Source organism: Pseudonaja textilis, chromosome 2 (genome assembly GCF_049901715.1).
Source record: "Pseudonaja textilis isolate UNSWEBS1 chromosome 2, rPseTex1.2, whole genome shotgun sequence".
NCBI lineage: Eukaryota > Metazoa > Chordata > Lepidosauria > Squamata > Elapidae > Pseudonaja > Pseudonaja textilis.
The window spans coordinates 132,906,243-132,931,382 of NC_141991.1; the positions used below are offsets into that span (position 1 = coordinate 132,906,243).

At 39.7% G+C, this 25,140-nt stretch overlaps 1 protein-coding gene across 33 annotated transcripts; it reads left to right on the forward strand.

Moving 5' to 3' along the window:
- The first annotated feature begins 292 nt into the window (after nt 1–292).
- On the forward strand, nt 293–25,140 carry PCBP2 (poly(rC) binding protein 2). Of its 33 annotated transcripts, none has more exons than XM_026714779.2 (15): nt 293–565; nt 3,186–3,327; nt 3,707–3,730; nt 3,814–3,846; nt 4,142–4,258; nt 6,942–7,073; nt 8,091–8,219; nt 9,114–9,188; nt 10,814–10,900; nt 11,712–11,753; nt 12,891–12,963; nt 13,329–13,367; nt 14,524–14,579; nt 16,070–16,239; nt 24,733–25,140. In XM_026714779.2, exons 2-15 carry the CDS (start codon nt 3,259–3,261, stop codon nt 24,767–24,769), a joined length of 1,083 nt encoding a protein of 360 aa, XP_026570564.1. In that variant the 5' UTR covers nt 293–565; nt 3,186–3,258; the 3' UTR covers nt 24,770–25,140. The 33 variants fall into 33 exon arrangements, with proteins under 33 accessions (XP_026570564.1, XP_026570566.1, XP_026570565.1 ...); XM_026714781.2 differs by having other exon boundaries at nt 14,527–14,579; XM_026714780.2 differs by having other exon boundaries at nt 3,206–3,327.

Below are 25,140 nucleotides of genomic sequence, written 5' to 3' on the forward strand. Positions count from 1 at the left end.
ATTCTCCATAGTTCGTCAGTCGCACCACGCTGTTTTTGGAAGACTACGCAAGCCGATCGCCTGAAGGGGGTATCACGCACCCCCCGCCATTGAAGACGCTCTATCCGGTGTCCCAGGCCCGCCTATCATTGCCTCCGCTCTATGATCCAAATTACAACGGCAATTGGCAGAGCCGCGCTGGTCCACCCCTCTCTCTCGTTCTAGCGCGCAAGAGGCCCGCACGGGGGAGGGATCTTATTATTTCCGGGTCAAGGCGGGGTTGAAATCGCCCCGCTCTCCAGCTCCCCCTCCCAGACCCGCCGAGGCCGCCGCCGCAAGAGCAGCTGCCGCAGCCCCTTCCCGCTGCCCTTGCCCTCCTCCCGCCGCCGCCATCCCACCCGCCCACCCCGGTTCTCTCCTCCTCCTCCCCTCCCCCTGTCCCGCTCCCTCCGCCCGCCCCGGAGACCCACGCACCACCCGCCCTCCCTCCTCCCGCTCCCCCGTCCCATTCCCCCCGCCCGAGCGAGTCAGTGAGCGAGAGAGCGAGCGGACGTGCGAGGCCTGGCCTGGCCAGCTATCCCGCCAGGTAAGATTTCCTACAAACCCTGGATTAGTGTTTACCCCCACCCCTCTTCCCAATCCTCGGCCTCGAGTAGTTTCACTTTTCCGCCAGTCCTCTTTTCCCAACCCGGTCAGGTCACTAAGGAAGCTGGGGGATGCGCGCGCGGCCTACTGGGGCCTAATCCGGCCCGAGTGCGTGTGTGAGGCGCGGAAGGGGAGGGGGAGGGGCGGCCGCGTTCGTCTTGCCACCTGCGTATCGGAGTGGGGCCCGCGCGATCAGCGCTCTGCGTGTTTGCGGGGGGCGCTAACTGGGGAGGCCGCACAGGGCCGGGGGCGCGCGCGCGCTGTTGCTGCGTCACATTGGGCGGGACCTAGGCCCGGGCCGCGCGAGGGACGGTCGGAGGGAGGGGGGAGGGAGGGAGGAAGGAGAGAAGAGAGAGGGGGGGAAAAGGGAGGGCGGAGTTTATGCATTGGAGGTGGGGGGAGAGGAGGGCGAGGCTGACGCTCTAACGCGCTTTGGCTCTGGAGCCGGGAGAATGGAGGCGGCCCGCTGGCGAGCGCCGCCGCCGCCGCCGCCGAGGAGTTGCGTCTTGTGTAATTTCAAAGCACCTCCGGCCAGCGATACAGCGCCCTCTCCAATGTTAACTGCGGTTCTGTTTTTAAGCCTTTCTCAGGTCTTTTGGGGAGGAAAAGTCGGACACAGTATTAAGAACTTTGCCTCAAGGATTTTTTTGTTTTTGTTTTAAAACCCCGAGTAGGGTTTAGATTATAAATAAAAGTGGGATTGTTGTTCCCTCATCCCCGACACTGGACACATTTAGGAGTATTTAGCCTACTTTTTTTTTTATAGAGAATATTAGTAAACACCTAATGTGGAATAGGCTGAACACACATACACACACACACACACACACCAATTTTGTCACTTTTATTTGTTTTCCTCTTGGTGAAACATTGAGAGGGAAGCCAGATCTTTTAGAAAAATATAAAGTCCTCTCCATAGAAACTTTAATAATAGAAATAGTTGAGAGATTAAACTCTTATATGAGTGAGATTTTTAAAAATACAACTGTAAACAAGCAAAGCAGACTTCCTTCTTATGTGCATTTATTAATTTATTGGATTTATTAATCCAATGTGTTAAATTGTTGATTGAGAGTTACATGAATAACATAAATAAGGATTTGGGAGAGTGTTGAATAACACACTTAAAATTATAGAGACTTAGGTGCAATGTGGCAGATAAAGTGAAATCATGGTCTTTTATTCATGGTATATTTTTATCTAGGCTATAAGGAAAAAAAAATACTTAATCCAATTCTTAATTCTTTACAATAAAAAGCAATTTCTGACATCTGTCCATCTATATTCTTAATACTGATTTTTTATTTTTTTGGTGCCTTCAAGCCAATGTGGACTTCTGGCGACTTCCTGAACTAGTCCCTGCAGTTTTCTTGGCAAGGTTTTTCAGAAATGATTTGCCTTTGCCTGCTTTTCTCAAACTGAGAGTGACTGGCCCAAAGTCACCCAGTTTTATTTTGTGTTAAGGTGTGTGACTAGAACTCTCTGTCTCCCAGTTTCTCACCTGATGCCTTAATAATACACCAAATACATCAAAATGCATTTAATACTGTTGCATATCTTAATGAACAAGTAATTTTTGTCCTTCATTAATTAAAAAAACGCATGTGTTATAGCTTCCTGTAGTGTTGAGCCAGTAGCATAAGTAAAGCATATTGCACATGCTCAGAAGTTATTTAATAGATTCAAGATTGAAGTTCTTGGTGCTTAAAATTGGATATGATATAAAAGGTGATTTAAGTGTTGCATACTGATACAGATTTAAATAGTTTTATTTCAATATTGTTAATGCAGAAATTGCCAAAAGAACTTGGAACTAATGGAAAAACTGGTTTGTTGTGGAACTGAAAATGACAGTTGATATCTATCTTAGCAAAATTGGGAAAAGGATCTGGGAATGAATAGAAAATCTAATTGTTAAGGGGAATCTATTTAGTTCATAACTTGAGTATTTCAAGCACCAACTATAATCCATATTTCTGGTAAACATGAACATTTCTATTTACCAAGTAGTATCTGAATATGTTATGAATAAACACATAGGAGATGGAAATCTATCTTAGAGTATCAACTCTTAAAAGAAAGCACCTGGAAATCTGTAGGTGTAGAGATTACTTTGGCCCATTCTCTCTTGTCAAGCTGATGTTACTGTGAGTACATAATGCTACGACATACAGAGTATCCACAATTTATGAATGGGAAAGGCAGTGCAATCCAGGCATTAATCTCAAAGGACTCTAATGAGCCTCAGACATTGTATACTCAACCAAACTGATGTCCAGACAGGATTAATATGAATACATTTTTGCATCTTTTTCTTTCCTTCTGGCAATATTTTAATATTTCTCTTCCATTGTCAACAGTCAAGGGCCACAATTTATTATTATTTTTCTTTGCTCAGAGTTGTGGCAAAATTGCTATTTAAAAGGGGAGAAAACGCTACATCCCTTGGTGTACTTTCCCTTAAGCTACATTTTAAAAAATGTTTTCAAATAATACATTAAAGACCGTGGAAATGGTTCCAATGAACTGGTGGGTGATGAGATGGTATTTTTCTATTACAGTGCGGTTTTTTCTCTCCCAGCGACCAAAGATTTGACCACTGACTAAGCCTGACCTAACTGAACACAACTCAAGATGGACACCGGCGTAATTGAAGGAGGTTTAAATGTCACACTTACTATTCGCCTACTTATGCATGGGAAGGTAATTGTAGCTTTCCATGTTCTTTGTCTTGGCATAAAACTAGGTCATAGTAAATGCCTTGGAAAATCCAGTTGTCTGATCAGATTAAAACATCTGCTTGCTCTTGGCATGCCATATATTGTTGTCTTAACCCATAACAAGGGAAACTAGAATCTAACTTGATTAAGTATAGCTTCAAAATGCTGATTTAAATCCTCTTCCAGTACAATTACTTCAGAGCTTTGAGATTATCAAATTAAATTTAAGTTCCTCTTGTTAATTGTAAAAATGTTTTTTGTTTCAAAAATGTAGGACTTAAAAACATAATGTTTGGGAACTTATGGTTATCGACATTTGTTAAGTTATTGAAAAATATAACTTTTCATGTTTGCTGTTTCAGGAGGTTGGAAGCATCATTGGGAAGGTACGTGACACAATTTAATTAGTATTTTCTTACATTTGAATTAATCATAATTTTGACAAGCTTTTTTTTTTCCATCTGCATAGAAAGGAGAGTCTGTAAAGAAGATGCGTGAAGAGGTAAGTTTCAAAGGATAAAAGGAAAATAAAATGGGCCTGATAAATAGGGCAATATGGACATCCTTAATTAAACATCAATAGTTACGTTCTTGCACTATACTTGTTTTGTTTTAAGTGGATGTTTCCAGATAAATTTGGAGTAGAGAACTTTATGGGGGGAAAAGGTGAAGTGGAAAAAAGGAGGCTACAATCCGAACCTTAGCATACTTACTTAAAAAGAAATCCCAGAAACCTTAGTGCAGCCCTGAGAAGTGGTGCATTATTATCTAGCAATTCAATTTTTTTTCTCTTTTAGAGTGGTGCACGGATTAACATCTCAGAAGGGAACTGCCCAGAACGGATTATCACTCTTGCTGGACCCACTAATGCCATCTTCAAAGCTTTTGCTATGATTATTGATAAACTGGAAGAGGTGTGTGAATTTAATTAGAGGATCCTTGATGGGTTGAGGATATGACTATGAAATGCATTTGGGGTAATTAGCATGAATTGAAACTGCTTTGAGTAGGTTTAACTTGGAGATATTATTTTCTTAGAACCCATATTTTTATGATGTAAATAATTTTTTAAAAAATGATAGTAGATCTTTATTTTCTTATTCAAAAATAATGAGTTAGGGTCCTAAGCTGAGCAGATTCCCATGATAAGGTGATGGTATTATTCAAAGGAGGGGGGAAAGCCTCAGTCTGATCACATATCTTTCTGTCTAACAAATTTTATTAACAGATACACACTTTTTGTGAGCTCCCTCCATAAGGTGTAGAGCTTATTTTGTCAAAACTTGTTAGCTGGAGTGGAGAAATGCTACTGGACTTTTCTGATCCTACCGTAGAGTAATGGCTCTCATCCTGCAATATGCTCAAATGGGAAAGAGTTTAATTAGTTTTCCCACACAATTCCCCTAATTCTTAAAAAAAAAAAATCTCTGAGTGCCTCTGATACAATATAGAGATATGTTTCGAAGAATGCTTCAATTGTTCTGCAAATCATTGCTTCTACTTTGCAGAAATCAGAAATGTAACAAATCTGTACTGTGGATTTTCCATTTATTACATTTTTATCCTGCCATGTAAACCTGTATATAGTTACATATAAATGACAAGAGTCACCAATCAGCTAATATTCTGGTGGCTTGCTTTTCCTCACAACCCTGTGAAAGTGGGTTCTGCTAAGAGAGCAACAGACCTAAAGTCACCTAGCTATGGGAAGCTTAAAAATCAGCACCTTAAGCCAGCACCTTAATTGCCACTTGTCTGAAATGGTATAGGGTTTCCTACCGGAGCAGGAGGGTTGAACTAGAAGATCTCCAAGGTCTCTTCCAACTGTGTTATTCTGCTCTACTTCTACTCTACCAAACTGGCCCTGTGAAATTATAGCCACTTGGGAGAATTTTCTCAATCCTGTCATCTCTAAACAGCTCTGGTCTCAATAAAATAGACAAAAATAGCAACAGTTCTTTTTAACCTTTGAAAATTTCAGTTGATGCTTCTGCCTGAGCTGCCTCAGAGTATAAAGCAGGCTGGCATAACATATGGCCAATAGCCCTATGTGTCTGCTGGTATTTTTTTTAAAAAGTCAATAAATTTACTGCTGCAGGAGATGCGCTACTTAGCATCTCCAGGCCTCTCCAGTACTGATGCTTTGCTGTAGCTAATTAGTGTGCCAGGTACTTCTTTGTAGCCCATAATAATTTTTTACTTTGTCAGTGTGTCCCTTTCCCCTCTACAAATTGTGCATGCCCCAGTTAGAATAGCAGTAATAATAAATAAGGGGTGTCTCCATTTCTTCTGATTTTAGGAGAAATGGAGCAAGTATTTTTTGACTTTGTTTCCTCTTAAATCTGTACAATACCAGCTTTTTACAGGCTGGAAATTAAAGAGCAGTCTGCTAAAGTCCTGCAGTGCCCTTTTCCACTGGAATAGAGGATGGGAACATTTTGTAAGATACCCCTTTTTTTTCATCTTTGCCTTGGTTATAATTTCAAAAGCAAGCCCAGAAGAAAATCCGTTCTAAAACATGGGGTTTTTTTTAGTATCAGAATAAATAGAAAACAGTTTTGAGTTGCTCCTAAAATTAGCAGCTTTGTGAAGTCATTTTCTTAACTTCAGTTGGCTGACTTCCCTGACCCTGCTGCTTTAATATCATGCCCTTGGTCTACCAAATAATAAAGCATAGGAATATAGTTTAAAATTACAAGCTAAAAAAGAGTAACCTTCAATGGAAAGCCACTTAAATATTAAAGGGGTGTTCATTTGAAATGGTTGAAATTTGGCATGCTAAAACAGGCTTCTTAACTTGAAAGTCAGTGTCTAAACATGCACAACTTGAAACAGCCTTTTCTGCTTTATCCCCTCTTCAAAGTTTCAGCCTTTGTCTTTGAGTAGTGAAATATATATTTTTACTGTTCTTGGTATGGAAATTTTAACTTGCTTAGCAGAAAACTGCTGTAGCTATTGAGTTTAGGTTTTTAAGATAGTGCAGGTGTCTCTATCATGACTGAAGTTTTACAGATAAAAATATTGAACTGTAAGCAGGGTTTTATGTCTGATAGCTGAGCCTTTTTGAGATGGATGGGAAGACTAGCCTGTTTTAGAACTGATATTAAGCCTATATTTTCATGTTAGGAGTTGTTTCCCTGTTACAGTATGTGAAGTAAAGATATTTTGTTTGTAATATGCTGAATAAGAACTTAATTGTATAAATGTTGGAGGACATTTTGTATTCTTACATACCGTAAGCCAGGGCTGTCAAAACTCCTGGCCCATGGGCCGGATGTGTCATGTGCTGCCCATGCCCATGCCCATTTTAGTGAAGAGGGGAAAAGCCCCGATATGTCACATGATGCCACTGTGATGACATGAGTTTGACACCCCTGCTGTAAGGGAAAATATGGGAGGAATTTCTTAAGATGGTCCAAGGATGAAAGAGCATATATTTACCTTATCAGAAGTTCCCTTGTTAGGAACATTGCTAATAATCTACTAAGGACATGATGGAGGAGAGTTTAGTTATTTGAAACAGGAGTTGCAGAGTGCTTCAACACAGTCTCCAGATGAAACTTTGCTTATTTGAAGTTTATTAATCTCTGTTTTCAGGACATCAGCAGCTCAATGACTAATAGTACAGCTTCTAGCAGGCCCCCTGTTACTTTGAGACTCGTGGTACCTGCCAGCCAATGTGGTTCTCTTATTGGGAAAGGAGGCTGCAAAATCAAAGAGATAAGAGAGGTGGGTACTCAATTCTGCTAGGATTGTGAGATAGTATACTGTGGGGGGAAAAATATACTCTCATTATGATTTCATCTTTTGCCAAATGGAGTAAACATGAATGTTTTCCATTGACTCTGCATCATTCTGCTTAATACTGTACTGTACAGCCATTTATATTTAGTGCTCATGAAACTGACAATAGAGGATGGCTGAAACCAAGCTCGGTTTTCTTTTTGGAAAGCTACTCTTCTCATTCACATCTTTTTCTATCTCTGGCAATAAGTTGGTATCAAATAAAATAATACCTTAACAGAAGAGTTATGCTGACATTCCCTGCACCCCATTACTCACAACATCTTGGATGACCAACATCATTTGGATAATCCCTTTCATTAAAGAAATTAAGTATATGGCTTTGTGGATTGAAGCATATAGAACTACTGAATCATTTGATATAATTACATTGGCAATTACAGTTTATCAGGATGTTATCCTGGTTAAAAATATAAATGACTTGATCCTAAGAGTTGTAGATATTATATCAATAGCACTTAGACCTATATACCACTTTATAGTGCTTTACAGGACTCTTAAAGTGGTTTACAGAGTCAGCATATTGCCCGCAGCAATTTGGGTCCTCATTTTACCCACCTCGGAAGGATGGAAGGCTGAGTCAACCTTGAGCCTTGTGGGATTCGATCTGCCGAATTCAATCTGGTGGGATTTGATCTCCAGTGGGAGTAGCTTGCAGTACTGCACTCTAACCACTGCACCACCGAGGCTCCTTTCAAAAGCAGGAAGGTTCTTTTGCTTTAGAATTGGGTAATTTACCTCTAACTGTAAATTAGTTTTATTCCTACCATTCTAGAAAAGTTAGGAATGTGCATGGTTTTCTATTTTTGAGCATCTGTTTGAAGTTGAATTAGGCCTATAAATAATATTGTCCACGACAATTGATGTTGATCTTTGTCAAATTATTTTGACTACAGTATTCATGTATACCACATTGCAATCATTTTCTTTTTCAATCTTAAGAGCACAGGGGCGCAGGTCCAAGTGGCAGGAGACATGTTACCCAACTCTACTGAAAGAGCAATCACCATTGCTGGGATTCCACAGTCCATCATCGAGTGTGTCAAACAGATCTGTGTGGTCATGCTGGAGGTAATCTTTATTTTTATAAAGGCTGAACACTTTCACATAGAAAGTAGATGTCAGAAGAGCAAAGAGAACAGGTTCATTGCCTAGTGGCCAGTTGATTTTTAATTTTATTTTGAGCAACTGATAAAAGATTCCCATGCTGTCAGCTGAATTACTATTTTATGTTTGCTCCATAAAGTGCAGCAAGAAAGTTTTATGAAGGAGAAAGCATGTACCCCTTTTCTAGTAGCAAGATGATTTGTGTAAATCAGGGCTGTCAAACTCGTGGGCCGGATGCGTCGTGCTGGCCACGCCCATGCCCAGTTTAGCAAAGGGGATAAAAGTCATGATATGTCATCTGACCCCACGAGTTTAACACCCCTGGTGTAAATAGTGCTTACAATGTCATTTAGGTAAAGGGTTTTCCAAAGGATAACAATTGGTTCATTGTCTTGATTAGCCAGAAAGCTGAATTGTCTCTTCAATTATTTGCACATAGAGGAATATGAAAAAAAAAATCAGTGCTATGTTTCTTAGTGAAAGCTTTTCTTATTGTCACAGTTCTATGTCATTTGTCTTCATTTTGTAGAAATAATTTATTTGCTTCTAGATTTCCTAGTTGTCCTGTTTTAAACTATAGCATTTCTGTTTTTACACTTGTATCTGTTGGAAGGAGGTAACTCTTGCCTGAGAACTCATGCCACAAGGAAACTGCCTTCAGGCATCAAGAGTATTTTTTTTTCTTTTGCAAGAAGATTGATGTGATTGCTGTTCAGAGGCAAATCAAAGAATTGTAGAAGCCATAGATAGATCAGTTAATTGTGTAGTTCAGCCTGTTATTTAAGTATTCTGGCAGATAGTGTCTCTGAGAAGTCCCTATTGATTAACCATGTTTTCCTTTGACTCTTTGTAATCTAGTCTCCCCCAAAGGGTGTCACCATCCCCTATCGGCCCAAGCCATCCAGTTCTCCTGTCATCTTTGCAGGCGGTCAGGTAAGGACATTCCTCTTGTTGGGCGTGGGTGAGGGCAAAACAGCAGTAGCCTACCAAGCTTCAACACTGCCAGCACACATCAAACTACTCTGCATGCTTCTCACCTGTGCTGCCCATCTGGCCAGCACAGTGCTATCTCTGCTGCTTTGGTTTTGTTCTTTGGAGGCTGCTCTCAAATGTTCACAAAACTCTGGTCTCTTTGGGAAATTAATGTAGTCAGCGCTGTGGTTTGCAGGATTTTGTTGGCATTTATAATCCACTCCAAGCATAAGACTGTTTGCAATCTCTTTTTATCTGGCCTCTCAATTTTGAATCAGCTTTCAAATTAGTGATTATTAATAGACTATTAATTCTGCAGAACCATAGTTCAAAAGCAGCAGGGGCTGAATTGAGACGGGTGGATATTGGGAGAGTTGTGTCCTAGAGGGCTGAGAAAGTGAGGAGTTGCTGGTTGATGCCACCGTACCTTTGAGCACAAATTCGGGAATATCTGGGAATTGTTTCTTTTAACTTTCTTCCTCCTTTTAAAAGGAAATGAGTGCCACTTTCTTTTTAATGACACATGAAGGAGTACCTGTGGCTAGTTTAAAAATAAATGATTGGGATACAATTATTTTATTCTGCTTCAAGCACACAGGAATATGAGGCACAAATACGTTAATTTTCTGATAAATTGTTACGGCCAGTGCATGACTTCAGTCTCTCAGCTGGCTGGAATCCTATGATTAGTTAAGCATTTTCAATGACATTCACTTGGTGGACTGCAAGTGCTCAGATAATTTAGCTGGACTTGAAGATCTTTGTGATCATTTTAGGTAGACTTGGTTTGAGGTTGAAGCATGCACTTCGGAAAAGCGGGTCTCTCAGAACTATGTGTCCAGGGAAGGCTCTTGAGTATGTGGAATTGGAACATATAGACATTCAACTGCTTTTGAGCACAGTGCCTCAAGGCCCACCTTTAAGCTTATTTTTTTGAAAGGGGCTGCATTAATTTTCAGATGCTTCAGAGATGGATTGGGTCAAGTGGACTAAGCCAGCCTGTCAAGATAAGCAGTGATGGCACTGGGAAATAGATTTCAGTCAGCAACAGAAATGTAGAGGCAGCAGCTGGAAAGGCCTGGCTGCAATGTACCCAGTGCTATATACATTCATACGCTACTTACATTGGGATATCTTGCTGGGGGAAAGGTGCTGTTGTGATCTTGTTCTTGCCTCAATCCCTTCCTCTTTCTTCCTTGCCCCATTCATATTACCTACCTTCCAGAAGCTCTTGATAGCTTGCTAAGCAATTAATTGGCAGTGCAGAGGCACTTGGGAGGTTACCGAAGATATTTGAAGTAGGTCACTTGCATCCTAGAAATTGATCTTGTGGCAGAGTAGACCCATTAATGCCATTAGAATAAAATACTTTATATTCATGTAGTCCCCCTGTCCTTGAAGTTGAAGGTAGTTGGGGTTTGCACTCAGGGAAATCTCACATTGTCTTTGCTATTGAGTTAAGAGTAAGCCAGCATTTGCCTAGTAGAGATTAACCCTTGATCAGAGTAAGTTTTATGTGACTTTGGTGTTAGCGAAAGGTTTCGGATTGACAGCCCTGGAGACTGAAGTCCTCTATTTATCCACAGGACAGGTACAGCAGCGGCAGTGCAAGCTACCCCCACACCGCCCCATCAATGTGCCTCAACTCTGACCTGGAGGGACCACCTCAAGAGGTGAGAGGGGAGTTCAGTCTCCATGGCCCATTCAATCCTTGGCCTCTTTGAGACTGCCAACAAGGGTGGCAAGATTGGTGGTGGCGGCTTGTGCTGTGAACTCCTGTTCATTGGGAACTGGATTAAGGCCACCAAACAGTACCTGGCAGGCCAGTAGGCAGACCTGCAGGTGGCAACTGCTTGGCCAATTCCAACCAGGGCCTTATTTTTCCCCATGCCCTTACCAGTGAGAGATAAGTTCTTCCAAAGCTTCACTTAGTGTTAAGCAAGTCCCCATACAGTGACTGCCTTGCTGGGTTTCTTCAGTAGGGTTATTCCTAAAATCATCATGTTTGGCTGGCTGCTGCTTTCTCCTTATTCTTCCAGATGTATTTCTGCCATCCAGTGCCTGACTGTAATAGTCCACTGTAAAGTTTTAAAGGGATGGGGATGGGGATGAACACCCAGCTGGTTCTTTTTAGCTGTTAAAACAGTTGGAGCTATAGGAAGTCATTAATCTTCCCTTTGAATCAACAGTGCAGAATGTGTAGGGCAGGAGGGCTTGTATCACTATCCAGTCCTCTGCTTACACAACAAATCTTCACCAACAACCAGCTGTTAATACTAATCATTTTTGTAGTGGGGAACACTTTCCCTTCAAACACTATATACACCTAGCTAATACAGGGAGCCCCTTTAAGAGACCTGCTTTCAGGCTCCACACCAACAATTCTCCCCTCAGCTTTCTGGCTTCCTGGCTAGTTGAACTCTTATCTGTCACTGGGTGGCTGTCCAATGGTTTTTAATAGGACTGTTTTCCTCCTTTTTGTAGGCCTATACCATTCAAGGACAGTATGCCATTCCACAGCCAGATGTAAGTTTTGTTTACACTTCTTGTCTTGAAATCACCCACTTCTCCCTTCAAAATTTCTCCATGCTTTCTCAACAAGCCACTTTAGAAGTCTGTTTTAATTTGAAACCACAATCCAACCTAAAATGAGCCCCAAATTTTGTTCGGTTCTTTATGTAATCAACCTTAAATCTCTCCTCCTTTTTCTGTGTCCTGTGACACACACTTGCCCAGCAAAACTTGGCATTCTATCCAAGTTCCAGTCCCTGTCCCACAATTTGATATCAGATCCCCCAAACAAGCAAAACAAAACTCCATGGTATACTGTCATTGTGGTTCTTAGTAAATGGCATAGGGCATTGGCTGTAGTGCACTTCCTGGTGGTGGAGGGGAAGCTAGCTTCAGACTTGAGCTTTCATCTCTAAACATGATGGCCAGCACATCATGTAGTCACTACAGGTGTCGTTATAAGGTGACGGGCTTTTGCTTGGGATGCCTTTTCTTGGCACACTTTCTACTAATAAAACCATTAGCTGTCTTCACTTGATGTGAAAGGACTTTTTCCCCCTCCCTGTCCTTCTTTACTAATACCTTCTGGTGTGTGAGATAGTTGTAGTACTTCTCATGGAAGGGCACATAGGAATTGATCTCTGCTCATGTAGCATGCTTAGAGCAAGAAAGGGTGGAGCTGGGGTGAGTGAGTCTTAAGACCAAGAGCTATAGAAATTTGCACTGTTTAAGATTGGGGAGAACATCTGACTCCATTCTGGTCACTCATGATATACCTCTCCCCTCCAAATGCTTGACAGAGTCCTGCATGGTGTGGTCCCAAGCACCACTGCAAATCAGTCTCTGTGTTATTTTGCCTGTTTGTGCTTTGTCTCCTGGTGTTTGTCACAATTCACTGCAGATGCCTTCTGTTGAGCCAGGGTTTTTTGAGATGGGTGTTGGCTTCACACCCCATTGGTGCTTTTCTACCGTCTGTACCCATCTCTGCTCAGGGAAGCGCTTGCTCCTCAATCCAGTTTTCCTCCTGAACTCCCCTATCCCAAGGGGCAGCACCTCATGCTCAGCTTGCAGGGTCTGTTTTTCTTTAAACTGTGCTGAACAAGTAAGTCTGCAAAATTCCTAACATCCATTTTTCTCTCTCTCTCTTTCTAGCTGACCAAGCTGCATCAGTTGGCAATGCAACAGTCACACTTTCCAATGTCTCATGGCAACACTGGATTCAGTGGTATGAAAATGTTGTTCTTTATTATATAAGCTAGCAGTCCAAGAATCTCCACTTGGCCTTTTAAGATGATTGCCTTAAGCTCATTTTTTCACTTAAAAAGCAAAGGATCCACAGGTACCAATCTTGAAAAACAGGTGACTGTTACTATCCTCAAGAACAAAAAAAACGTTGTGTTGATTTTAAAGAAAATGTTGATGCTGCTTCCTCCTTTGGTCCTTTCAATAACATTGCCAGTTGCATCTTGCCTTCCAATTACTATGGTAGAAATAGTTGTACCAAGTTGTATAAAAGTTTGCCTTGTTGCTGAAAGTCTGATAGGACTTCGGCTAGGACCACCACACTTACTATCCCTTGTATTTTGACAGGCGTTGAATCCAGCTCTCCAGATGTGAAAGGCTATTGGGGTAATGACTGAAAAAAAAAACTAGTTACTCTGTTGTGTATGTTCATAATGATAGGGGAGTCTTTCCCAGTTACCAAATTCTGCTAACTGCATTATAGTGCAGGGAGGAAAGCCTACAGCACATGATAAAGGTGCAAAATCATATTTGATATTTTTTTCCTTCTGTAAAATATGGTGTGCTGGACCCTATATTGGAGAGCAGATAATAGAATGAATAAGTCTATTCTCTTCTCATGAGCTGTTTGCTAGTGAAGATAGCAGGGCAGCTACAAAAGTCCACACAATAGCTATATTGGGTTGATAAACATAAAAATGGTATTATACACAAGCGTCTTGAACAGTACAGATGGTACTGCTATTATTTGTTCAGGCTTCTGTGCAGTTCCAGTAAAAAACAACTGAGATACAGCCTCGGTTCATTATATAAAGTAAAAACCACAATAACAAATAAAATGAATAATAACAGACCACAAAACTAAATACAGCACCAAGATAATCAACGGCAACCACCCAGAAGGTGCCACACGGATGATTCACCAGTCCCTTTGAAAAAGGCAGAACTTAATGGCCTTCTAGAATCCTAGCAGAATTCTGATATCTGGAGTATGGTGTTCCAGAGAAGGGATTCCATGATGGAAAAGGCCTACACCCATGGGCCCTGGGGACGATAGTCCCAGGTCAGGGGTCAGGTCCCAAAGGAGCCCTCTTTTCCTGTTCTTGTCAGATGCGTAGATATCAGAGGAAGTAAGAAGTTTCTTGAGAGTTGTGCCATGAGGCAGCAATAACTTTATGTACAACTAAAACTATACTGATGGACGTGAGTGTTTGCTTTGGGTCTGTGTTTATTACAACTTGTTGGAAATTATATAAAGGATGATAATTGATTTTTTTCATTGTTCATAAGAAGAGACTGTATTACTACTTCGTTTTGCTCTAGCCAAGCACAAACATTCATTCTTGTCTCTTATAATCAGAGTTTACCAAAGAAAGAGAGAGAGTGTCAGGCTTAAGCTTAACATTTTATTTTGTTCATTTGCTTGAGCACTTCAAGATTGTAATTTTTTCAGCAGCAAATGATAGCCTGATTCGCATTTCAGTTTTGCACTGTGCTGATTATCTCAACTTTAAACTTGTTTTGATCTCTTTCTGTGTGTTAGCAGGTTTGGATGCATCAGCTCAGACTACTTCTCATGAACTCACCATTCCAAATGATGTAAGTATTTTTCAAACATGCCCACTTGGGATAAAGCTCTCTATTCTGGATTGTCTTGAGATACCATTTCAGGAATTTTATTTCAGGGAAATTATGGTATGTGCTATAATTTAGATAGCTGTTCTAGTTTAAGTTTAGGGCATAGTGAGAGATGGGAAGAAGGCATTTAAATTACCTGTCCTTGACTTACAGCTGCAGTTTGGGCCAGAATATCCATTGTTGAGTCATGCCCAATTTTACAACATTTTTGCCATGGTTGTTAAATGAATCGTTACAATGGTTAAGTGAATCTGGCTTCTCCTGTTGACTTTGCTTGTTGGAAGATGGCTCAGAAGGTTGCAAATGGCAATCACATGACTCCAGGATGCTAGTCGCCAAGCAGCTGAATTTTGATCATGTAATTGTGGCGATGCTATGATGGTCATAAGTATGAGGACTGCTCAGAACTCAATTTTTCAGTACTATTATAATTTAAAACAGTCTCTAAAGGAATGGTTGTTAAGTCGAAGGCTTACCTATTCATGAATGATGACACCAAAGCATCTAGGAGTCTAGGGTGTCTCTTAGATTATGATTCTGTAACTGAAAAGGAAAGGAACAGTTATGCTTTCTCTTTGTAGTCCTTTGAAACAAACATTGCAACTTAGAATAAAGAAAAGTCTTTACAAATTAAAACTTGGATTAATGATTAGTTTGAAAGGTATTACGCTGGCCTTCTGAGAAGAAGCCTTTAGCATACAAAAATATTGAAAACGATTGCACATCTCAGCATTAATGCAATTATGAACCTTTCAAAAGAATATTGATTATGAGCACCAAAAGCTGTGCTGTTACCTTGAAGACACAGTTTGACTATTAACATTCAGGGGTGCCATTAGGTTGATTTAAACAGCACATGTTGAAATTGAGTATGTGTTGCTTTGAATCCAAAAGACTTGCTTTAAGCCCAAATACATTTATGTTTTGCCTTGTTCCTCTTGTAGTGACTTTTTTTTAATAAAGGAGGTGCTTTACTCATGAATAATATTGACACACAGACCAATATGGTAGAAGGTGGACTCCCCCCCCCCATTGCCTTAATTTTACTTTACATTATAGAGCATGTAATGATATAAAACAAGTATAAAATTGATAGCATTTGCTCTTTTTCTACTAAGATTGAAATGCCTAGGTTTTAAACTGCTTTTCTAAAGAAAGTTATGATTCTTTGGTAATATAGGAATACTGTACAAAAGATAACATTTATTTGTCTAACTAGGTTAACACTACAGGACAGTTTTGTTCATTTGAATTAACGTATGCTTAATATGCCAATTGGAAAACAATTTAAGAAAAGGTCTTTTAACAGTAGTGAAGCTTCCTGATAGAAAATAGCATTTACATAGTTTCTAGACATCAGCCTCATCCAAGTCTGAAAACAGTACAAAAACATTTTTCACATTTTAGACTGCAATTTGATTAAGATTTTGTTTTCTTTCTTTTTTTTTTAGCTGATTGGCTGTATCATTGGGCGTCAAGGCGCCAAGATCAATGAGATTCGCCAGATGTCTGGGGCGCAGATCAAAATTGCCAATCCAGTGGAAGGATCTACTGACAGGCAGGTTACTATAACTGGATCTGCAGCCAGCATCAGCCTGGCTCAATATCTAATTAATGTCAGGTAAGTTTTTAGTATACTGCTTATTAATGCATGTCTCAGATGATACAAGAAATACCTATTTTTTAAAAAAACCTTTTAAAAAGATTTAAAGTTCCCAAATTGCCCCCCACCCCTTCCCCCACTCTTGTGCAGAAATAATGCAAAACTGCTGTTTAGTGCATAGGAGCTACCTCATCTTTACAGATGTATGGGTTGAGGTTGGGAAGGTATTGGAGTTCTTATAGGTGGAGGAGAGAAATAAGACATGCAGTACATCCTTCACTGCATTGTAGACCTTGGGCTTCCTTTAAAAAAAAAAATTAGTAGCTGTCTTCTCAAAAAACTGTTATGCAAGCTAGACTTGGAATTGCTAAGTACTATGTTTGTTTGTTTTTTAAAAAAGAGCTGCTTAGTTGGGCTCCTAAATGATAACAGTATGCCATTTATCAAGAAAAAGGTAGAGGTAGCTCTGCCCCAGGAATGTGACTTTGGCCACTGCCACTGCTCCTGCAGGTCTTTATCTCCATATATGCTTTTGCTTGCAGCGAACTTCAGTAATGTAATGAGCTTCAGTGGGGCTCTGCAGCAAGCAATGGCAGCTTCTGGGGCTCTGCCCTTACAATCCCCAACTGGCAAGTAGCCTTTACCATACGATCTTGTGAGGCAAAATGCAAATTATCAGCTTAACAGAAAGCAATGTCTTCCATAATTAAAAGTCCAGACCCAAACAGCTGGTCTTCTATGTCCTGATACTCTTCCTTGCCATCTATGCAATGACTAAAGTATCCATTGTAAGAAAGTAAGCTATGTAATGTTAAGAATCTACAGTTTAGTTTCAGGGCTGCTAGAGAATAACAAACAAGTATATTCCAGATGTGAAGTTGTTGACATTTTAAAAACTACCCAGAAATCTCAGATGTCTTTGAACAGAAGTGGCCATTTTGGGATTGCCCAGCAAACTCATGTTTCAATTCAGTAGCTAAACATTAGCATAGGATCCACTATTGGAGTGAATATTTTTTCCACTCATTGCTATGAAGACCTTCTAAAATTCTTCTCATTAAAGACTCGTGCTCTCCCCAATTAAATTTATGCCAGAACTGTAATGTAATGTAATGTGGTGGTGGTGGTGGTGATAGTAGCAACTGCAAAAATACGTTTTGTAAGTGGCTTAATGACATTTGCAAATGGCTGCTGTGCAATCAAAGAGGGATAATAATAGCTTCAGACTGAACTCAAGGACTTGGAATGTTTTGACATACATAGAGCCTAAAAAGAAGTATTGTACGGGAAGTAACTAGAAATAAAGTGCTTCGTACATAATTATGACCCACATTGTACAGTTTCCTTCTAAATTGTGTGTCTTATTTTGGTTGCTCAATCTTTTTGCAAAATTTTATTAGTTTTGGCCGATCTGGTATTAAGCAATAGGGATGAACCACTCTATGCATTAAGCAGCAGAAAAAAAGCCAACCCCCTCTCCTAATCTACATTCTAAGATGCATAAGAAAGTATAAGTCTAGCTATATCAAGTAGAATAACTGTATCATTTTCCTGCAGAAAGCAAAATAAAATTGTTCCATGTGCAGAGCATAACTTACTCAAAACATCATTCTGTAAGGTTTCAAGAGACTTCCAACCTCTGAAGATTTATATCATAAGAGATTAATAGCAAGGATTTGCTTCATTTTTCATTGTAAAACAATAAAACTAGGCAGGCAGTAGTCCGCTCATTTTTCCCCCCATCATCCAATCTGCAGAAAAAAAGTAATTAAGGAGATTAGTTCAGATACACTTAAAATTTTTTTACACAAGGACTAAATCAGTGGATTGACTTTAGCATAGCCCATAAATGGCATATTAGCAGCAACAGTATATTTTTCTGTTGGAGCTTTCTTTGCATGTTATCCTGAATACTCAATAGCCTAGCAACCCAATTTCAGATAAATATACACATATTGATCTTTTGGCAAACTTCCTGTAAAATAAAGCAAAACACATAATGGAGAGACTGCGCAAGTACAAATTCCATTACAGTTTAAGATAACCTGATCCCTAGCAAAAGATTTATTAAAATAACAGTACAAGTAGTCCTCGACTTACTGCCATAATTGAGCTCAGAATTACAGTCGTACATCACTGCAGTTTATAGGTTGAGGCATCCACATGACTGGAAATAATTTGGCTATTTTTGTGGCAATCAGGCAACCCCATTTGTTTGGGCATTTTCAGAAACCAGCAAAAACCATTGCAAATTGAACTCAGTGTGACTGCTGAACAATGCAACCATCCAATATGTAGTCACATGATGGTGAGGAATGCACAACCATTTGCAACAGACTTGGATGCTTTAGGTCACTAAGGCAACAGAGCATCCATTCTACGACTGCCATCATTTCAAATGGTTGTTAAGGGAGGACTATCTGTAAAACCGACAACTGGATAGGTAGCAGTTGTGCAGTTTCCTTTCTTCAACTAGCTGTTGCCAATCGCAGGGATGGCAATTTTGCCTGATGCTTTATTAGCTAAATCCCATTTAAAATCTTCTAAATCCAAGCCCTATTGTGGGGCATTGGAATATTCAAAAGCAACATGGAATGAAGCGCTCCAAGTTGCCCTGTGTTTGGGATAAAACTTAAAAATGGTAGACATTTTGTTTGAACACAAAATGCTCAGTTGCTGTTCTGAATTCTGAATATTCAAGCTTGGAATGTTTACACATACCTTAATGTTTTTGGTAGATAATGTAGGTTTTTGTGTGTGTGTGTGTGAACTTGAGCTTCAATAGGAGAATCAATAGCCAATGCAGAAGCATCTCAATGAAAAGAAAACAATTATTTCTATTGCCTATTTATTATCTGGGTAGTCACAAAACATTGTGCCTCTTAACGATGAAGTGTTTATTAATAGAGAACGAATTCTGTGGGTACAGTAAGTGACAGAGAATACATCCAGAGCATAAGGTGTATTTTTGGATGAAAGTAAACTTGTGAATCCTGTTTTCTAAGCAAGCACAAGTTGCTTTGAAACCTAAATGAGTACGATGGCTAAAAACCTCAAATCAGCCTACAATTCATTGAACTGTTTCTGACAAAAATAAAATAAGCCCTACCTCTGGAATTTGATTTTATGAAATCCATTGTTTTAAATGGCCTCTCCAAAATAAGTTATTTTCTTTAATTAATATGGAGAAAAGGCAACGCTGAATTCCTGGAGTTCATTTAGGACTTCCTGGTTGGTATAGTACCATTTTATAGAACTCAGCACAGTGTTAATGTTGGTTTTGCTACTTCCAAGAGACATTTGAATAATGCAGTCTGTGTTAAATCTGAAATAACAGTTGAGAAGGCAAAGCAAAGAATGCTGGGAGAACTTTTGCGAATAAACATGACCACGTTGGTTTAATTCTTTGCTGTAATTTCAAAGGGTGGTATGTAGTTCTGTATTAAACAACAAAATGGCCACTTCTGAAGTCAAAATAAATTGGAATTATTCATAATGGTATTAGGGTTGGGACCCCGTGGGCAATGTTTAGGGGGGCTTTAAATGGACCTTGGTACATCTAGAGAATGTTGAGATTCCCTGGCAGCCAGCATTCTCTCCCCATCCCATCTTTCTTCGGGCTATGCTGTTTCCAAACCTTTCCAGACTAGGTTCATGCTATTTAAGCTGTTTTGTGTCCTGTGCTTTTTGTGTGGTGTTCCCATCCACCCACCCGTATTTTTGTTCCTTTTTTCCTCTGTTACAGTTTAGAAAGCGCTAAACCCTCCTCCCAGGCAGCCTCCGTCACGATCCCCGACCACCTCAGCATCAACCTCTCTCAACCCTCCACCCCTTCTTCTTCTTCCTCCTCCACCACCACCCCCTCGCTTGCGACAGCAGGGGTCTCCGACGCACCCTCCAGCCTCCCCAACCCTCTTCCGACCGCCCCCTGTGTCTCCAGTCTGCTTGGCATGAAACCCGTCCCTCTCCTGGCTCTAAATGTTGTGTCTGCTGCTAAGGGTGCCTCCACCACCTCAGCTGTGCCATGTGTTACTAACAAACTGAAAACGGAAAAACAGAGATTCTCTCCCTACTGAGAGTCTGCTTGTGGCCTTAGAGGAACAGCAGATTGTTTTTCAGCCATGGGGAATCCTGTAGAGGAGACTTGGAAGAGATTTTTTTTTTTTTAAACTTCGAAAACAGAAATGAGCTTGTGATTCTTTAGAATGGAGTTTCTTTTTGCTGCCTATCTCCACTAGGTCAAAGACAATTGAACAAGTGTGTTAAATCAGTTTTGGAGTCCAGTAGTAATCTTGATTATATAGCTTGTAGCTGTTGCTTTAGTAGATTTTGTTTGCATTGTTACATGAAATAAGGTGGGTGGGCAAGGGTTGGTGGGGTGTGGGATTCTAGCATTTGTTAATAAAACTATTCATTTTGTGATACCTTGGTTTAAGCTGTTGCAAAGAGGCTACTTTGGTCAAACCTGTCTCAATGTCTGTCTTGTAATAAAGCTATTACAGTGAGAATGTGCACAGATGTGCCTGAATTGGATCCAGACTATAGAACTGCAAACTGGTGGCTATCACATTGCACACCCAGGCTAAAAGTCTTTAAATAGAGGTCGATTATTGTCCTAGAATAGTTTTCCTCAGCCTGATAGCCTCCCCCCCCCCTCCCCAAGTGTTTGGGACCAAAATTTCAGTCATCCCTGCCTGCTGCCGTATCGCCTTGGGGTTGATGGAAATGTTAACAGAAAATATATATCCTATTAGAAAAGGCTTTCCTGGAGTGTAATTAAATGATTAAGCTCTATGCTTGGGAAGCTGTAACCATTCAGTATACAATTGTGAAGTTGCCAAGTGAAGGCAGGGAGTAGTAGGCCTTGTGCACTGTGTTTGCATTCAGGCTATGGCTTGTCCATGAGAATTCCTAGCTAGCATGTTTATACATTCACGTGTTTGGTAGAAATGTGATACATTTCTTTGCACATACAGTATGTCCTATACTTTTGTAGGGGTTGCTGTAGGTCTCTGAAAAACGCAAGTGCCTCAGATACCTGGCTTTCTCTACATCCAAGACTATGTTATCACTAAGGAGATAAGAGAACTTGGATCAGCAAGCACACTGTAAACAGCTTTATTAGTGCTGCAAATCCACCCTTCTTTTGCCATAGGTTCTAAAAGAATCAAATACAAGATCTAATCCTCAAGTTGATAGATGAGTAGCCCAGAGCTATAGTATAAAAACCTCATTATTATTGATGAAAATATTAGCTTGTGTATAGTGTCTTTTAAGAGATGCTGCTTAGGCCATGTAGTTTGTCTTGAAAGCAAGTCTTCTGCTAAAGCTAGCCAGTTGGCTTCTCTTGTCCCAGCAAATTCTCCTAATTTTAAAGACCAAGTAAGTCGCCTGTTTTCACCAATAAGGACTTTTTGGAAACAGAAGGCAGACAAATAGGATAATGTAATAAAAAGCAGAGCTCTAGTGTTTAACATGGTGCTCATATTATTTTCCCATCTGAATCAGAATCACTTGATTTTTAGCCTGGGATTGCCGCATGAACATTGCAGTTTGAAAAAAAAAAAGAGGGATGTTTATTAATTTTCAAAGTGTTGAGGTAACACTGAATAACAAAAGGAAATTGTTAAAATTGATAAGAATTGTGTGCTTTTGTATTAAAATTGGAACAAGTTTGAAATGGCAATTAGATTATGGGGCTACATAATTTTGGACTTTGCATTCAGGGATGTGGAGGGTCTAATCTGATCCTATTATAAGGGATGGGATGGCCATTAACTGGCTGACTTACGCAGTTATGTCAAATCTTTTTTTCCTTTAATAATGGTAGGAGTCTTTTTTAGTAATTGTTTCTGCAGTTTGACTTTCACAATTGTAACTTTTTTAAAAAAAAATCTGTTCTGCTGTAGTGTAATCACATCAAGTAAAAATTGTCCACTCTTAACCAAGCTTATGGATTGGCCGTCTGTTTCATAGTGTCTTGTAGAGACTGATTGTTGTGACCAGTAAGATGGTGATGTGTTGTCCAGAAGCTATTTGTTACATTGCACAAACACTAGTTCTCAATAATAACTATATCAAACTTACAGTATTGGGAAGTGGGTATCACTACTTGACTTCTGCATTTGGCTTCATTTTTTAAAAATGAAGATTGCATCCACATCCACCTTTACACTTTTTCCAATCTTTAACACTATTAGTTTTATGATGGCAGCAGGAAAATAATGTTATTCTGCCAAATTATATCAAGGCAGGCACACTTTACATGTGTTATGTGCAAAAATTATAGATTTTAAAACAGCTGGCTTCATTGATAGTGGGGAAAATTAGTAGCAGGTCTTTTTTCTGGGTTTGGGTTATGCTTCCAAAGTTGCTTATTTCACAGAAATTACAAGATAGAGTCTTAATTCTCTATAACCTGTTATTCCTGGGCCACGACTTGTTCATAGCAGTAATCTATTGTTGTATCTGTAAATTTGATTTGAATTTGTCCCAGCTTTTTGGGATGTGGAATCATACTCTCATCTCCAAGGTACAGCTACACAATGAGGGCCAAGTAGCAGAAGCTATTTGAGATTCATTTTTCAATATTTTTTAAGTTCACACATAATCATCTGTTCTGTATCTTGAAGGTCAAAACATACAGACCAAGAGGAGATGCTGCTTTTCAACACACTGTAGCAAAACCCACTCTTCCTCAGTCCTTTCTAATATAGGAATCAAGAATAAGTGATTGCTCTTACCAGTGTGATTTAAAAAAAGTCAAGCTGTATTTAATACATAATCCATTAATGGTATGCAGTGAGCAGTTAACTCTTTAAAAAAGAAAGACATTTCCAGTGTTTGCTAGAGTATGTTGGGGGGCGGGTAAGGAAGGGTAAACCAGCTTTGCTCAGATGTGACACTCTTTCATTTTGTGAGATAGCCTTCCTCCTTGACTATGCCAATTTGGGACTTCCGGAAGTTATATTTCTATAAATCATCTTAGGAAGGCTGCCCTGTAAAAACCACACAAAAATAACGGTGAACTACTTGGATGTACTCAAACCTCTTACTGTATTTAGTTAGCATGAGCCATTCTCTGCCCTTGTTTCAATGGGTCTGTCTTCAAATTCTTTTTGTCCTTTTATATGGCCAAATCAGTCCTTCCCCAACACCTCGGTATCCTTGGCTACCAAGAAGTCTTAACTGTTACTCCAGGGAAAACTGTCTTGGGTCATTCTATTAATAAAGGACTGGGAAGTTTCAGTTATTCAGTAGTATATATAGGGTCTAATTTTAATCACTCTTCTATCCCATTCCGGCCTGATTTGTGGCAAAGACCTATTCAGCTGAGCCTTACCCATTTGTGTTGTCTAACCCTTGTCCTATTGATTTGGGTGCAGCTTGTCAGTGAGTCTCTCTATCAGAGAGCCTCCTTCCTAAAAGGTAAGTTTGTATAGCATGGCTTCTGCTTAAATATACAGACCTCAGGCTGTAGATTTCAAGTGGTTGAAGACTTTTAATGTTCTTTTTTTAATAGTTTTATCAGCAAATCTGTTATTAAGACCAGTCAGTGGATTAAGACGTGCCTTCGTGATGGAAACAAAGTGGAGAATTCATCATTCCCATCCCTCCATTTAGGGGCTTCTGATTTTTACAAGCAATTATCCATTTAGAATATTTTTATATTTTTATAGGCAGAATAAAACCACTTCTGCTGTAAGCATCAGTCAGCTGTAAAACTTATACGAATTGTATTATATTTAACAATTTGAAAATCGAGGTTGGTGAAGAACAAATTTCTCCTTTAAATCAAAACCATTTCTGATAGCTTTTAATGATTTGACTTAAATCCGATCTTGCTTAAATACCTGAACATACATAACCAAGCGTTTTAGGCAATAACCATGAGATCATTCTAGTCCCAGTTTAGATATGAAAATTGGCTGGGTGACATTTGGGACAGTCACTCTCCCTCAGCCCAACTCCCCTCGCAGGATTCTGGGAGAGTAGGGGGGAGTATTGGATATGTTTGCTGCCTTGATTTATTTATAAAAATAATAAAGGCAGGATGAAAATGAACTAAAAAAGTGGCAGCCAAGTCACAGGCTATATGTTTCAATATGCTAATAAAAGCAAAGTCTACTTCTAAAAAACTCTGGTGAACCTGAATTCTGGTGACTGTTTTGGCTAGTGCGCACACATGCAGAAGGTGTTGAATATTTAAGACTACTGGAAGCCATGCTTGATATGGGGATGAATGTACAAAAGCTGACTTTGGATATCTCAAGGTATTCAAGATTGTTATTTGTGTGTTTGTAGCTGCTTCTATATTAACTGATATGTGGGGCATTTGCCCCTGAAAAATTAGTTTAAAAGTACCGTATGCCAAATACAACTTTTCTATGAACAATATACTTCTTATGGTTGAAAAAAGCCATGTTATAAAGCAGAATTTGGATCTGTGTCAAAATCTGTTTCTGTTTGTCTACGTTTGTTAAAAGACTTTAACTTTTGTTTTCATCGTAGGCTTTCTTCGGAGACTGGTGGAATGGGAAGCAGCTAGGACAATGCCACCAACCTCACTCATTACCCGTTTCTGCCGTTCATCCCCATGATCCATCTGTGTAGTTTTTGAGCAGTCAGCAATTCCAGGTTTTAACTAGTTTGTAAATTTTCAGTTCTACATGCTTTACCCATTCATTCATGATTTTTTTTTTAATTGCAGCATTTTAATTCCTTTTCTCTGTTCAGCTGTTAAAATGCTGATTCATATTTTAGTTTAAGCTTCTTCCCCTTTCTTGGCTCATGAAGTTTTTCTGTTATGTCATGAAATGTAAGAGTGGAATTAATACATTTCAGTTTAGTTCTGTAATGTCAGAAATTTTTCAAAAAAATAAAAAGATGGACTGGAGTTTTTTTCCTTGTGAATAGAAA

What these genes read in the sequence shown, in the direction of transcription:
- PCBP2 (XM_026714798.2), top strand. Translation starts at nt 3,259, where the DNA reads ATGGACACCGGCGTAATTGAAGGAGGTTTAAATGTCACACTTACTATT. An exon ending in TCTGTGTGGTCATGCTGGAG is followed by an intron (nt 8,220 to 9,113) that starts GTAATCTTTATT and finishes TTTGTAATCTAG; the next exon opens with TCTCCCCCAAAGGGTGTCAC. An exon ending in CAATATCTAATTAATGTCAG is followed by an intron (nt 16,240 to 19,966) that starts GTAAGTTTTTAG and finishes CCTCTGTTACAG; the next exon opens with TTTAGAAAGCGCTAAACCCT.